The 13,119-nt window shown below is 41.4% G+C and overlaps 1 protein-coding gene across 1 annotated transcript; it reads left to right on the top strand.

The window, feature by feature from the left end:
- Positions 1–2,803: 2,803 nt before the first annotated feature.
- Positions 2,804–3,733, top strand: LOC133256557 (olfactory receptor 1L8-like). The gene has a single exon (XM_061431347.1). The coding sequence runs from the start codon at positions 2,804–2,806 to the stop codon at positions 3,731–3,733; it is 930 nt and encodes a 309-aa protein (XP_061287331.1).
- The last annotated feature ends 9,386 nt before the right edge of the window (positions 3,734–13,119 follow it).

Here is a 13,119-nt window from a genome sequence, read left to right as displayed (position 1 = left end):
ACATTCCCCAGGCAGCCCTTTCACAAATGACTCACTTTTGAATATTATCTGTGTGTGATGTACTGCTTTACAGACATGGTGTCTCCCTTGTTATTCATAAAACATCAGGAACCAGCTTGTGAGCGGGTGATGCAGGATGAACCAATGTCATCAGCCCAGGGTACTGTCCTCTGTACGACTCCAACACCAACACCAGACACGCCCTAGTCATACATGGCCAATTTTTCCACCCAATTTGGCCAGTTAATCATGGATATTCAATTTTCAAATTCCACTATCTCTACAACACAGAAAGATAGGCCACCTCTCTAGCAAATACAGGATAAATTCTGAATATGGGAGAAGAAAGTGTGTCAGATAAGGAGGATAGATGGGGAAACTGTGTAGGAAATTGTCAAAACAATTAAAATAGTGCCTATGTTGATTGTTATAGACAATTAACATGCCAAACTTAGAGGAGGAGTAGCATGATACTGGAGAGCATAAACTTAGAGTGAGCCAGCTTGGAGTTCAAATTCGGATTGCTCTTCACATCCTTGAAAGTGAAAATGAAAGTAGCTCAGTCGTTTCCGACTCTTTGCCACCCCATGGATATACAGTCAATGGAATTCTCCAGGCCAGAATACTGGAGTGGATAGACTTTCCCTTCTCCAGGGGATCTTCCCAACCCAGATATTGAACCCAGGTATCCCACATTGCAGGTGGATTCTTCACCAACTGAGCTACCAGGGGAACCTTAATGTCCTTAGTGAACTTCAGCAAACCACTTCAATGCTGTAAGCCTTAATCTCTTAAAATGCTTCACAATTCCTTAGGATTTAGTAGGATGCTTAATAGAAACTTGATACATAATACTTACTCACAAATATTGGTCATTATTATTAACTTTAATTACCAATTCATCCAATTATTCGGTGCATAAACAAATATTCCTTCCATTAAAAACTTGCAAAATCCTGAAATTAGCCAGACAATTTGGCAGTGAGGAATGTGATACTTTATGTACATAAATTAATTGATTTTGAGAACATCAAGAAATAGAAGATAAAGGACGGTGACACAGGGACTGATAAGAATCAACAGCTTCTCCTGCATACTGACAATATGCTCGTCACTCTTCTAAGTGTTTTCATGCGTTATTTCACTAAATCTTCATGAGAATGTGAATAGATTTCGATATTTGGCAAAACTAATACAATATTGTAAAGTTTAAAAATAAAATATAATTAAAAAATAAAATAAAGATGTTTGATAACTTAGAATATGAGCAGTTGATTGTAAATGAAGCAACATTAATTTAACAATGTTAAATAAATTAATATAGCAAGCAATAAATTAATATATAATATAAGACTTTAAGGGCTTCCCAGGTTTTATTAGTGGTAAAGGATCTGCCTGCCAGTGCAGGAGATGTAAGAGACATGGATTCAATCCCTGGGAATTTCTCCCAGAGAAGGGAATGGCACCTCACTCCAGTATTCTTGCCTCAAAAATTACATGGGCAGAGGATCCTGGCAGGCTATAGTCCATGGGGCCTCAATGAGTTGGACATGACTGAGTGACTGAGCACACACACACACACACACACACACATAAGGCTTTTAAATGCCTTAAAGTTCCAGTGCAATATGTCCATTTAAAATGTATTAAAGAATACACTGCCTCTGAAAATTAGTTTAAACACTTTAATGATATAAGTATATTCATTGTAGGGATTTTTGTGGTAACCAATAATTTATAAATAACCAATGTCTCAAAATGTTTGAAACTTCCGATGTAATATGTAATTCACAAAGTATGGAAGAATATGATGGCTCTAAAAAATTTCTTTAAAGAACATTTGCTGATGTAAGATCTATCATTATAGAGTATTTTGCAGTAGCAAGAAACAGAGACAATTTTCATGTCCATTATTAGGTAATGGGTATGACTGGATATGACTGGAAAACGCATACTTACATGTTTCTCATAGATATCTTTGAATAAATATGTGAGAGAAGAAATTTTAAAACATGAATTGAATAGTTAACAATGGATGCCCTTCTGTATAAATGTGGTTTAGGACAGGGGATTAATGAAAGGAAAAACAATTTATGAAAGAGGGGAGACTTGCACAGACTGATGACAGCATGCTGTGAGCTAAGGAGGGTGACAGACAAGTGTGTCCAGACAAGGAAAGAAACACTGTTGAACTGGGTTCAACAGTCCTCTCAGATATTCCCTGTTGATTATTTTGGCAAATGCTTATTTCTATTGAAGACATGCAAAGATAAAGTTTAATTTTACAACAACTGAATTTGCTTTGATAAAGAATGGGGGTCATATGACTTCAGTATCTAAAATACTCCCTACCCCCAATGATCTCTTACACTATTAATACCCTCTTTTTTAACAAATGTATTGCTATTTGGTATTATATTACATATACTGTTTGTAATCATCTGACCTATCAGCCAAGCTACATGAATTACATAAAGGCAAAGATTTCTGCTTTGTTGCTGTATTCCCAACACTAGGAACTTCCTAGATTTCCCAGACTAGGAACTAAGGAACTTGAATTAGAGATTTCTAAAGGAAAACTCTTCTTCTGTTCCTCCTGGTTACAACTCAAGGCGCTTATTATAACGTGGATTTGGGAACAGAGGACCACATCAAAGACCACGAGGGTAACGAGCTTTCCCAGCACAGCTGCCAATAGTGACCAAACAGAGGAAACAAAGTTTGCTGGGTTCTTGTGATTTGGGCTATGGAATTGGAGCATGATGAATAACAAACCTTCCTGTATCTAACTAGACCCAAGTCAATGGAAGGACTCAACCAAACCAGCAGTGTTTCTGAGTTCATCCTCCTGGGACTCTCCTCCCGGCCTGAGGACCAGAAGCCACTCTTCATCCTCTTCCTCATCATGTACCTGGTCACCATAACAGGGAATGTGCTCATCATCCTGGCCATCAGCTCTGACCCCCAACTGCACACCCCCATATATGTCTTCTTGAGTGTCCTGTCTTTCACTGACATTTGGTATACAACAACCATTGTCCCCAGGATGCTAGTTGATTTCCTGTCAGAGAAGACCATCTCCTATGCTGGATGTCTGACCCAGATGTATTTCATATATGCTCTGGGCAACACTGATAATTGTCTTCTGGCAGCCATGGCCTATGACCGCTATGTGGCCATCTGTGACCCCTTCCACTATGTCACCATCATGAGCCACTGCCGCTGTGTCCTGCTGGTGGCCTTCTCCTGCTCATTGCCTCACCTCCACTCACTCCTACACATACTTTTGCTGAATCAGCTCACCTTCTGTGACTCCAATGTTGTCCACCACTTCCTCTGCGACATCAACCCTCTGCTGAAATTGTCCTGCTCCTCCATATTTGTCAATGATCTCACAATAAAGACAGAAGGGCTGGTGTTTTGGGTGACCCCCTTCCTATGCATTGTTTTCTCATATGTGCGAATCCTCGTAGCAGTTCTCAGGATCCCCTCAGCTGCAGGGAAACGCAAAGCCTTCTCCACCTGTGGCTCCCACTTCACTGTGGTCATCCTGTTTTATGGAAGCATCTTTTATGTGTATTTACAGCCCTTGTCCAGCTACACTGTTCAGGACCGAGTGGCTACACTTGTCTACACAGTCCTGTCCTCCATGCTCAACCCTTTCATTTACAGTTTGAGAAACAAAGACATGAAGAGGGGCCTGGTGAAGCTGCTGGGCAGGAGGAAATCCTAGCTAGAAGGAGGAAATCCTAGTCTTTTGGGGATATGTTCATGGGTTTCTCTGAGGCTGTAGATGCTGTTTCTGCTAGTTCCTGATACACATAATAAACTCTTTAGGTCAGCAGAAATGACTCACATGTGTCACGGATGTTGGGTTGTATCCACTTCTTTATACGTACAACTATTAACCATGGAGATTTTATGATGATTCAGGAATAGGCTCCAGGTCTACCAAATTCTTGGCTTCCAGTTTTCATGTATCAGCAGCTCTCTTCCTGTCTTCCTCTTCTCCAGGAAACCACATCCTTTTCATCACTCCAAATGCTGTTGAAACCTTTGTTTCCCACAAAATTTCCTAGAACTTAACATATATCTGTTCAATAACTTTTGATTCCCTTAATATAATTTGGCTTTCAATGTAATTTCTGGAATAAACTAGCTTTTTGAAAGTCATTGCAGTGATTCAGAAAAGGAGAAGCAGAGAGAGAGTGACAGGATTGAGGCTCTTAAGAAACGGAAACCTCCACCAAGCGAGGAGTGTGTCTAGTGCAACAGTTATCCAGGGATTGTGCCTCTTCCTTCTTCCATATGTTTGACAGCACAATGTTCTAGGCTCTGTAGTGAACAAAAGCCCAACTCTTAGCCCCGCTCAGCCAGGTGACCTAGTAGTTCAGCACACAACTGCCCTGATTATCAGGCCAGGGTACATGAGGCTGAGTTGCCTCTGGGTCTCTACCCTGGTCATCTGGTGCCTCAAATATGCCTCGAGACACTGGTCTTGTTCCCTCTCTTAGCTTTAGTTCCCTTAGAGAGTCCCCTCTTGCCACCATCATAATCATCCAGATCTGTCTGCTTCCCAGAGAAAGCACATACATTAATTCTATGTACTTAGAATTAATGATTTTAAGGAGAGTATAAAAACCCACATGTGAACATTAAAGGCAGATATAACTAGGAACTTTGGGAACCATTCAGAGACATACGGAGTTCTCTGGGAAGTAGAGTCATCTAGGCAAGGACATTATACAATTCACTTCTGCTTCTTCCTATATTCTCTATTATTACTCAGTGATTTTATACTTTATTTTATATCTGAATATTTCATCATTTATTCTTCTTCTATGTTCTTCCTGGACCTATTATTCAATAGGTCTCATGTGGGCCTGTGAATCTGCATTTTAAGGAGCACCCCATAGAAAAGACTAACCTAGTCTTTATGTGGGAAGCTGCATGATTGAAAATTCCCGACCACTCCCTATGTCCCATTATTTGTATTTCTGGACTCATGCCTTCAGTAATGCTATATCAAGTGTATGGCAAGAATACACAGAAGAACTGTACAAAAAGATCTTCATGACCCAGATAATCACGATGGTGTGATCACTGACCTAGAGCCAGACATCCTGGAATGTGAAGTCCAGTGGGCCTTAGAAAGCATCACTACAAACAAAGCTAGTGGAGGTGATGGAATTCCAGTTGAGCTATTCCAAATCCTGAAAGATGATGCTATGAAAGTGCTGCACTCAATATGCCAGCAAATTTATAAAATTCATCAGTGGCCACAGGACTGGAAAAGGTCAGTTTTCATTCCAATCCCAAAGAAAAGCAATGCCAAAGAATGCTCAAACTACCACACAATTGCATTCATCTCACATGCTAGTAAAGTAATGCTCAAAATTCTCCAAGCCAGGCTTCAGCAATACGTGAACCATGAACTTCCTGATGTTCAAGCTGGTTTTAGAAAAGGCAGAGGAACCAGAGATCAAATTGCCAACATCCGCTGGATCATGGAAAAAGCAAGAGAGTTCCAGCAAAACATATATTTCTGCTTTTTTGACTATGCCAAAGTGCCAGGAGCCGGCAAGAGACATTCCACTCGTGACAAAGGTCATGAGGAAGAAGGCTCGGCATACGCAAAGGTGGGATCGAGCCTCAGGAGTCCCCCCAGATATTCTCGAGCATCTACCCCCAAAAAACCAGGGTGTGCCTACTTTATTGCTTTGTGCTCTCACCTCTGACTTTACTGGGGGCTGTCCCCCACCACCATCTCGCTCTCTCTGTCAAAAAGTTAACTTACAGCTCCAATTAATAAAGTTCCTGGGCAATTAGGAGTGTTTAAATCCAAACCCCTCAGATGGCTCTCTAACTCACCTGACAAGTTTACCCGGACTCCTACAGCTATGCATACGATTGTTTACAGTCTCCCGGGAAGCTTAAGATATTCAAATAGCTTAGAACCTCTCAGAGAGTTAGAAACTGTCAGAATAAACTAGTAAAGGATTTCATTGATGAGCCAATGTTTGTTGCCAAGTTTTCACATCCCCTGAATTGTATCCTTGAATGTGTATTAATTAATACAGTTGGTATGTAGAAAAAATAAGTAGTGTTAGACCCTTAAGGTAATAAATTCTTTCCTTTGTTGTAAACCCATTACACATCCACCCTATAGGAATGCAATTTTATCTTTGGAAGATGGTGCCAAACCTTAAAATAATTACTCTTAGAGAAAATAAGTCTTTGTTGATAAGTCCTTGTCAAGAGTCATAAAATGTTAATAGGCCTTCTGGCCAGAAGATGATGTAAATCACCTAAACCATTTGTATACGATAAATTTGCAGGAAAGAAACCCTGGTTTTTGATAAGGATCAAAGACTGCTGACTTTGCATCCCCTATTATCCTCTATGTGTAACTTAGGGTATATAAACCCCTGTTAAAAATAAAGCTATGGGCCTTGCTCACCAACGCTTGGTCTCCCCATGTCATTCTTTTCACATTCTGGCTGAAGTCTCCATCTGGAGCGCGGATATCTTCTGTGATCATTTATTTGCCTGGGCTTCTAAGAGCCACTCGAGAAGGTGTCTAAGGTGGGGCACCTTCTGCTATTCGAGAGGGCGCCTGCGGCCTCCGTGGTCAGAGCTAACCTGGTGTCACGGGTTATATTGATTTTCCGCGTAAACCCGAGCTACTCAGCCTCTTTTCTCCACTGAATTTTCCTACTGAGCTATCCTCATTCTATTACTCTTTATATCTCTAATTACCATTTGAATAGGTCGCCGATGCCGTCTCCCCTTCGAATACCCTGGATCAGCCAGGGCTGGACCTCGGCACCAAAGCCTTTGACTGTGTGGATCACAAGAAACTGTGGAAAATTCTGAAAGACATGGGAATACCAGACCACCTGATCTGCCTCTTGAGAAATCTGTATGCAGGTCAGGAAACAACAGTTAGAACTGGACATGGAACAACAGACTGGTTCCAAATAGGAAAAAGAGTACATCAAGGCTGTATATTGTCACCCTGCTTATTTAACTTCTATGCAGACTACATCATGAGAAACGCTGGGCTGGAAGAAGCACAAGCTGGAATCAAGATTGCTGGGAGAAATATCAATAACCTCAGATATGCAGATGACACCATCCTTATGGCAGAAAGTGAAGAGGAACTCAAAAGCCTCTTGATGAAAGTGAAAGTGGAGAGTGAAAAAGTTGGCTTAAAGCTCAACATTCAGAAAATGAAGATCATGGCATCCGATCACTTCATGGGAAATAGATGGGGAAACAGTGGAAACAGTGTCAGACTTTATTTTGGGGGGCTCCAAAATCACTGCAGATGGTGATTACAGCCATGAAATTAAAAGACACTTGCTCCTTGGAAGGAAAGTTATGACCAACCTAGATAGCATATTCAAAAGCAGAGACATTACTTTGCCAACAAAGGTCCGTCTAGTCAAGGCTATGATTTTTCCAGTGGTCATGTGTGGATGTGTGGTCATGTGTGGACTGTGAAGAAAGCTGAGTGCCGAAAAGTTGATGCTTTTGAACTGTGGTGTTGGAGAAGACTCTTGAGAGTCCCTTGGACTGCAAGGTGATCCAACCAATCCATTCTGAAGGAGATCAGCCCTGGGATTTCTTTGGAAGGAATGATGCTAAAGCTGAAACTCCAGTACTTTGGCCACCTCATGCGAAGAGTTGACTCATTGGAAAAGACTCTGATGCTGGGAGGGATTGGGGGCAGGAGGAGAAGGGGACGATGGAGGATGAGATGGCTGGATGGCATCACTGACTCAATGGACGTGAGTCTGAGTGAACTCCGGGAGTTGGTGATGGGCAGGGAGGCCTGGTGTGCTGCGATTCATGGGGTCACAAAGAGTCAAACATGACTGAGCGACTGAACTGACCTGAATCTACATGTATACAGATACTCACTGATTGCAGCATTTTTCATAATAGAAAAAATTAGAAAAATTAAAAATAATCTAAATGCCCATCAATAGAGAAAGAGATAAATAGTGGTTCACTTTTCCACAGAGAGAAATAATCTGTAATATGTATACATACGGAGGTATATCTCTAGGACTGACCTGAAAAGCCATTACAAATATAAATGAAATTGTCTATGAGTAAACATGTTAGGGTAAAAAAAAAAAAGGTAAATATATCTGTGTGTGTTTGTGTGTGTGTGTGTGAGGGTATATTTTTCTGTATCTGGTGAGATTATATACCCAGTAAGAAAACATACAGCCTTACACACACACACACACACACACACACACACACAAAACACATACACCGTTATACAAAAGACTAGAAGGAAATAATGTGTGCTTTAAAGTCTGCACATATTTTTAACATCAGGAATTTTAAAAGGGGACATTTTTTTTAATAAATAAACACCAATTGTTAAGAGTACTGTAAAATCTATTGCTCTGTTGTTCCTCATCATGGAGTTTTGTTGAGTTTTGTTTTGTTTAAAAAGCAATAATATCGCATCATGATAGGAAAGAGCTGGTAGAAAAGAGGTCGGATCACCAATGGGACCCTCCATTGAATGTCCTAATGCTCATTTTGATGAACTAGATAAAGAGGAAACACTTCATGCCTGAAACCATCACACTTCTACACAACATAGGGTTTTTGCTATCAACACTTTGGGTTTGGAAGAGAAAATCCTGTTCTTTACACTTTTCTCCAAGACTGGGCATGGCCATGGAGCTATGGCTATGTCCCTCGAGTCAGTCCGAGTGAGGTCCAAGAATTTTCATTTCTAACAAGCCCTCAGGTGATGCCACATACTGATTAAGAAAAATACTTTGAGAATCACTAGTCTAGTAGATATCAAGACCCACGATAGACCTATTGCAATGAAGGCTATGTGGATATTGGTGAAAGACTAGACAAACAAGACAGCTGCTATAAAATAGAGAGCCCAAGGGGCGGTCCTAGGATGGTGGAGGAATAGGACAGGGAGACCACTTTCTCCCCCACAAATTCATCAGAAGAATATCTAAACTCTGAGTAAATTCCACAAAACAATTTCTGAATGCCAGCGGAGGACATCAGGCACCCAGAAAAGCAGCCCATTGTCTTCGAAAGGAGATAGGAAAAAATATAAAAGACAAAAAAAAAGAGAGAGAGACAAAAAAGGTAGGGATAGGCTCCATCCCAAGAAGGGAGTCTTAAAAAGAGAGAAGTTTCCAAACACCAGGAAACACTCTCACTGCTGAGTCTGTGGTGAGCCTTGGAAGCACAGAGGGCAACATAACAGGGAGGAAAAATGAATAAATAATTAAACCCCACAGATTATGAACCCAACCGTAACTCCCCCAGCAGAGAAGCAGTGCAGACGCCTGCACCCACCACTAGCAAGTGGGGGCTGGGCAGGGAGGAACGGGCTGCATTGCTTAGAGTTAAGGATCTGGCCTGAATACCCTGAGGGCAATCTGAGCGAACTAACTTGGGCTAGTAAACCAGACTGTGGGATAGCTACCACACGAAAAGCCCTAAGACACTGCCAGGCCCACACACAGAACAAAGGGCTGAACAGAAGTAGCCGACTGCAGACCATCCCCCTCCGGTGACAGGCAACCAGAGCTGGAAGGGGGCAATCACAGCCCCAGAGAGACATTATCTACCAAACCACAAGCAGGCTTCTTTGCTAACTAAGACTTCCTGTGGTTCTGGACAGTGAACCTGAGAAGGTGCGCCAGTTGTACATCCAGAAAACCGAGCATCAGGGACGGGGGAGGCGATAAGTCGCAGCGACCGTGCTCGCCAAACATCTCATCACTTGAGGTGCTGGGACCTGGGAAGGGCACAAAACGCAGGCCCAACGGAGTCTGTGCCCCTGAGGACTACCCGAGTGCCTGAACCTGAGCGGCATAGACCTGGGAGGTGCATGCAGCCCAGGGCCGGCCTCGGACGGTTCCCGGGGGAGCAACCTACCCTGAGCAGTGTGGGCAGGGAGGGTACACCAGCCGTGAGTGGGGGCAGGACCAGTGTGGCCGAGACACTGCGAGCACATGCCAGTGTTATTTGTTTGCACTGTCCCTCCCTCCCACAGCCCGACTGAACAAGTGAGCCTAAAATAAGTGTCCACCACTGCCCTCTCTGTATCAGGGCAGAAATCAGACACTGAAGAGACGAGCAAACAGAAGAAGCTAAAACAGAGGGAACCACCTTGGAAGTGACAGGTGCAACAGATTAAAACCCTGTCGTTAGTACTGACTCCATAGGAAGGGGCCTTTAGATCTTGAGAAATATAAGCCAGACCAAGGACCTATCCAAAAATGAACTGACCCCACAATACCCACCACAACACCAAAGAAAGTCCTAGATATATTTTTACTATTTTTATGATCATTCTTTTTTTTATTATTTTAAAAAAATTTTAAGTCCTCTGTTACTCCTTTAATTTTCACTTTTATAACCTACCATTATTTTGCAAAAAAAAAAAAAAGACCCTGTTTTTTAAAGCATAATTCATATATACATATATTTTTTTATTATTTTTGCGATTTTGTTTCTTTTCTTTCTTTGTCTTTTTTTTTCTTCTTTTCTTTAATATTGTATTTTTGAAATTCCAAACTCTACTCTAGATTTTTAATCTTTGCTTTTTGGTATTTGTTATCACTTTTGTACCTTTAAGAACCCAATCTTCAGTACCCATTTTTACTTGGGAGCGAGATTACTGGCTTGACTGCTCTCTCCCCCTTTGGACACTCCCTTTTCTTCACCAGCTCGACTCTGTCTCCTCCCTTCCCCCTCTCTTCTCTACCCAACTCTCTGAATCTCTGTGTGTTCCAGACAGTGGAGAACATTTAGGGAACTGATTACTGGCTGGATCTGTCTCTCTCCTTTTGATTCCCCGCTTTTATCCTCCTGGCAACCTCTGTCTCCTTCCTCCCTCTTCTCTTCTCTGTATAACTCCATGAACATCTCTGAGTGGTCCAGTTGTGGAGTGCCCATAAGGAAGTGATTACTGGCTAGCTTGCTCTCTCCTCTATTGATTTCACCTCATCTCATTCGGGTCACCTCTAACTCCCTCATCCCTCTTCGCTTCTCCATGTAACTCTGTGAACCTCTCTGGGTGTCCCTTACTGTGGAAAAACTTTTCATCTTTAACCTAGAAGTTTTATCAATGGTGTTGCAAAGAAGTCTTGAGACTACTGTAAAAATAAGACTGAAAACAAGAAGCGGGAGGCTTAAGTCCAAATTCTGAGAACACCAAAGAACTCCTGATTCCAGGGAACATTAATTGACAGGAGCTCATCAAACGCCTCCATACCTGCACTGAAACCAAGCACCACCCAAGGGCCAACAAGTTCCAGAGCAAGACATACTACACAAATTCTCCAGCAACACAGGAACACAGCCCTGAGCTCCAATATACAGGCCACCCAAAGTTGCTCCAAAACCATTGACATCTCATAACTCATTACTGGACACTTCATTGCATTCCAGAAAGAAGAAATCCAGCTCCACCCACCAGAACACCGACGCAAGCTTCCCTGAACAAGAAACTTTGACAATCCACCTGAACAACCCCACCCACAGTGAGGAAACTCCACAATAAAGAGAACTCCACAAACTGCCAGAATACAGAAAGGCCAACCCAAACTCAGCAATATAAACAAGATGAAGAGACAGAGGAATACACAGCAGGTAAAGGAACAGGATAAATGCCCACCAAACCAAACAAAATAGCAAGAGATAGGGAATCTACCTGATAAAGAATTCCGAATAATGATAGTGAAAATGATCCAATATCTTGAAATCAAAATGGAATCACAGATAAATAGCCTGGAGACAAGGATTGAGAGGATACAAGAAAGGTTAACAAGGACCTAGAAGAAATACAAAAGAGTCAATATATAATGAATAATGTAATAAATGAGATAAAAAAACACTCTGGAGGCAACAAATAGTAGAATAAGAGAAGCAGAAGATAGGATTAGTGAAGTAGAAGATAGAATGGTAGAAATAAATGAATCAGAGAGGAAAAAAGAAAAACGAATGAAAAGAAATGAGGACAATCTCAGGGACCTCCAGGACAGTGTTAAATGCCCCAACATTCAAATCATAGGGGTCCCAGAAGAAGAAGACAGAAAGACAATGAGAAAATACTCGAGGAGATAATAGGTGAAAACTTCCCTAAAATGGGGAAGGAAATAATCACTCAAGTCTGAGAAACCCAGAGAGTCCCAAACAGGATAAACCCAAGGCAAAACACCCTAAGACACATATTAATCAAATTAACAAAGATCAAACACAAAGAAAAAATATTAAAAGCAGCAAGGGAAAAACAACAAATAACACACAAGGGGATTCCCATAAGGATAACAGCTGATCTTTCAATAGAAACTCTTCAGGCCAGGAGGGAATGGCAAGACATATTTAAAGTGATGAAAGAAAGTAAACTACAGCCCAGATTACTGTACCCAACAAGGATCTCATTCAAATATGAAGGAGAAATCAAAAGCTTTACAGACAAGCAAAAGCTGAGAGAAGTCAGCACCACCAAACCGCTCTCCAACAAATGCTAAAGGATATTCTCTAGAAAGGAAACACAAAAAGGATGTATAAACTCAAACCCAAAACAATAAAGTAAATGGTAATGGGATCATATGTATCAATAATTACCTTAAACATAAATGGGTTGAATGCCTCAACCAAAAGACAAAGACTGGCTGAATGGATACAAAAACAATACCCCTATATATGTCGTCTGCAAGAGACCCACCTCAAAACAGGGGGCACATACAGACTGAAGGTGAAGGGCTGGAAAAGGATATTCCATGCAAATAGAGATCAAAAGAAAGGAGGAGTAGCAACACTCATATCAGATAAAATAGACTTTAAAACAAAGGCTGTGAAAAGAGACAAAGAAGGACACTACATAATGATCAAAGGATCAATCCAAGAAGAAGATATAACAATTATAAATACATATGCACCCAACATAGGAGCACCACAATATGTAAGACAAATGCTAACAAGTATGAAAGGGGAAATTAACAATAACACAATGATAGTGGGAGACTTGAATACCCCACTCACACCTGTGGACAGATCAACTAAACAGATTTAACAAGGAAACACAAACTTTAAATGGTACAATAG

This window comes from Bos javanicus, chromosome 11 (assembly GCF_032452875.1).
Source record: "Bos javanicus breed banteng chromosome 11, ARS-OSU_banteng_1.0, whole genome shotgun sequence".
In the NCBI taxonomy this organism is placed as follows: Eukaryota; Metazoa; Chordata; class Mammalia; order Artiodactyla; family Bovidae; genus Bos; species Bos javanicus.
This window is presented reverse-complemented; position numbering and strand designations above follow the sequence as displayed.